Raw genomic sequence first — 2,894 nt, forward strand, 5'->3', positions numbered from 1 at the left:
AGCTGAAGTGGGTTTTGGTGTTTCTCCCAACTAATATTTCCATAAGAACACCTAACTCTAATGCCTAAATATCAATTATGCAATTGTATAAAAGTTCAAATTATTTTTTTCCCTTTACAATTGTTTTCTTCAAATCAAGATTCATAGTGCTCCATGGTGTACATATAAAGAAAAAAAAATAAAAATAAATGTTTTTAAAGATTCAAACAAGGTCCATACATTGTTGTTGTTTGGTGTATCTCCCTGTTTTACTCTAAAGGTTTTTCCTAAGTATTTTCCCCCCAACTCGTTGCAATTTATGTAAAGAAACATGGTCATTGGTTCCTGGAATTGTCCCATATTCTAAATTTTTCTGCTTGTATCCCCATGAACTCATTTCAACCCGGGTCCCTCAAGACTTCAAAGTCCCTAAAACTCTTCTCACATGGCCACCCCCTCTCTAAAGTGATACTGTAAGGACCTACTATCTGCCAGGGCTCTTTACATATTATTATTACTTCTGGTAACTCACAAGGTATTTATCTTTTTTTAGATGTAACTGACCCTCAGAGAACATGCCCACAGTGACACAGCCAAATAATCGAGCCAATATTGTAGCAGCCTAACTCCAAAACCCATCCTTTTCCCTTGTACCAGGTGGTCCCAATCATTGCATTATGGGCTGTCAACCTATTTTTATTATTAATCTAAGCACTGTACAGTGGTTGTACACTTTAAGTGGATGGCAAGCTAGTATTAAGAGATAGCTATTCCCAAAGTAAGAATATTCCAAGCCTACCCAAAAATACAGGAAGTAAGTAAGACCAGCCACCTATGGGAGAAGGAGCCAAACAATGGCTAGTCTTTAATGGAAAGACGAAACTTTACAGCACATTTTGAGTAAATTAGTGCAGGGGCTCAGTGTGCAAACTGGTGGGGCACCAGTTTGTAATGGGTTCCACAATTAGGGCATCGCTGGGTCTCGCCTTTGTGCAGCCAGAACCAGATGACGGCAGTGTTGTCCTCTTCACCTAAAAGGCAAAGAGGTGGCTGAAGGTCATACAGCCTAGAAAGGGAGACTTTCAACATTGATTTCTTTTCCAAACTATGGCTGCCATCTTAAGACATCAGTTCAAGCTCTCCTCGTTTTTCAGATGAAATTAAGGCTCTGCATTTACCTGTGAGTAAAGTGACCTTAGATCTAGGTCATTCGAAATTATAACAATTCTCATGCCTATGTAGAATCCCAAAGCAGGGTCCACTCTGGCATGTATCCCTAGTGCCTAAAACAGTGCCTGGCACAGAAACAATACAACAATAAGTATTTTCTGGACGGATATTCCTTCTTCATGATGCACTTCCAATGAGCCAGTCTTGTTGCTGTTCTCTTTCCAGTAAGAATGACTACTCAGGCACAATGAGGCTTAAGAGGGCCAAGACACTTAGAATGACTTATTTACAAACATGGACTCACACACCCAACACAAAACATTTGAAGTAGCTTATAGACACCTGTATAGCAGGATACATTAAACAAATGGATAAGAAAATAAAGATGAGGCACTTACAGATACAGCCTACTATTCGCTTGTCGGTAACGGAAGGGACTAAATTAGGATCTTCTTTAGTGCCTGAAGCTGCCTTTGGGGGTAGCAAATTGTATGGGTCCTGAAAAAGACAAGAATTGAGCCATTATGCCAAATAACCCCTACCCTCCAGAAGCTTGGGAGTTGTGTCTGCAAGCCAGGTTTCCTGGATCAAATGCTTCCAGAGAGGATCCCACCCAAGACCATAAGCTCCACAGAAGACACAGAAGGGAGTTTCTCACCAGTCCCTTCCGTGCAGCCATCAAGACCTCCCTCTCCAGCCCAGTCGCCTGCTCATCATCAGTAGGAACACCACCTAAAGGAAGATGAGTAAATTACAGTATTGACTGAAATGATCAAGATAGAAAAATACACGTGGAAATGATCAAGACAGGAAATGCGAAATTTAAACTTCTGCCTAAGTTTTAATGGGCTCACAAGCTCCTAAAGGTTCCCTAAGGACCACCAAGTCACGATAACCCAAAGTGGCAGCTAGCTGAAGTTTTTCTTCCTGCAACCACGGAGGCCAATTTTTCTAAAAGCAGGTCAGAGCCCATCCGTCTTGAGGTAGGCGTAGATTTGAAGGGCGGCCGGGCCCCTCCCCATCCCGGCTGCCAGCCTCTGCCCTCCAACTCCCCGCATCTCTGTTTAGGATACTTTCGCAGCGGGCTCAATTCGGCGAGCCGTGGCCCGGAATTACAGTCAGACGCCCAAGGAGCCTGAGGCACTCCGGGCCGTAAGGTGGTCACTGGGGCCCCGAAGAGCTGCACGGCCCGGCCTGGCCCGCTTTGCTGGCCCAGGACTACCCCGGGAGCGCAACGGCGGCGGTCCCTGGCGCGCCCGGCGAGCCGAGTACCTCGAGACGCCATGGAGCGCACCGCAGCCGGCGCATTGGGACCGCGGGCCCTCAGGGCTTGCGCGGCCAGCGCTCCAGCTCCGCGAAGTAACCTTGAAGCCATCACACCAGCGACAAACAGCAACACTTCCGGGACTAGGCTGCAGAGACGGGCGGGACTTCCGGGGGCGGGCCTCTTTCCTCCTCCCGCTCAGCCTTCCGCTGTCTCCCCGCCCACTCTCGCGACGCAAGGGAGGGAGTGCGCATGCCCAACTCTACCTGGCTGCCTCCGCCGCGCAGCCTCGGAGGTGTGCGGGGTATGGGTCTCAATTGTGTCATGTTTAGGCTTTGCTCTTAGTAACGCGTGTGATGTAGGCGAGTTATCTTGCATCCCTGGAACTCAGTGTCCCAACCACACTGGAATTCCTGTGTGTTTTGCCTGATAGTCCTGTTCAGCAAACGTGGAGGCTGCTGGTGGAAGTCATTAAGTTCTG

General features: G+C 47.3%; 1 protein-coding gene across 1 annotated transcript; it reads right to left on the reverse strand.

Moving 5' to 3' along the window:
• Positions 1-630: 630 nt before the first annotated feature.
• Positions 631-2,561, reverse strand: COX5B (cytochrome c oxidase subunit 5B). Its single transcript, XM_069494589.1, has 4 exons — positions 2,422-2,561; positions 1,808-1,881; positions 1,548-1,647; positions 631-1,010 (listed from the first exon to the last, which is right to left on the reverse strand). The coding sequence occupies exons 1-4, from the start codon at positions 2,522-2,524 to the stop codon at positions 898-900; spliced, it is 390 nt and encodes a 129-aa protein (XP_069350690.1). The 5' UTR covers positions 2,525-2,561; the 3' UTR covers positions 631-897.
• Positions 2,562-2,894: the final 333 nt, after the last annotated feature.

This window comes from Eulemur rufifrons, chromosome 19 (genome assembly GCF_041146395.1).
Source record: "Eulemur rufifrons isolate Redbay chromosome 19, OSU_ERuf_1, whole genome shotgun sequence".
Lineage (NCBI taxonomy): Eukaryota > Metazoa > Chordata > Mammalia > Primates > Lemuridae > Eulemur > Eulemur rufifrons.

Coding starts and splice junctions, on each gene's coding strand:
- COX5B (XM_069494589.1), bottom strand. CDS start 2,524: ATGGCTTCAAGGTTACTTCGCGGAGCTGGAGCGCTGGCCGCGCAAGCC. Junction 1,648..1,807: donor TGGCTGCACGGAAGGGACTG/GTGAGAAACTCC, acceptor TGTCTTTTTCAG/GACCCATACAATTTGCTACC. Junction 1,011..1,547: donor GCGAATAGTAGGCTGTATCT/GTAAGTGCCTCA, acceptor TTTGCCTTTTAG/GTGAAGAGGACAACACTGCC.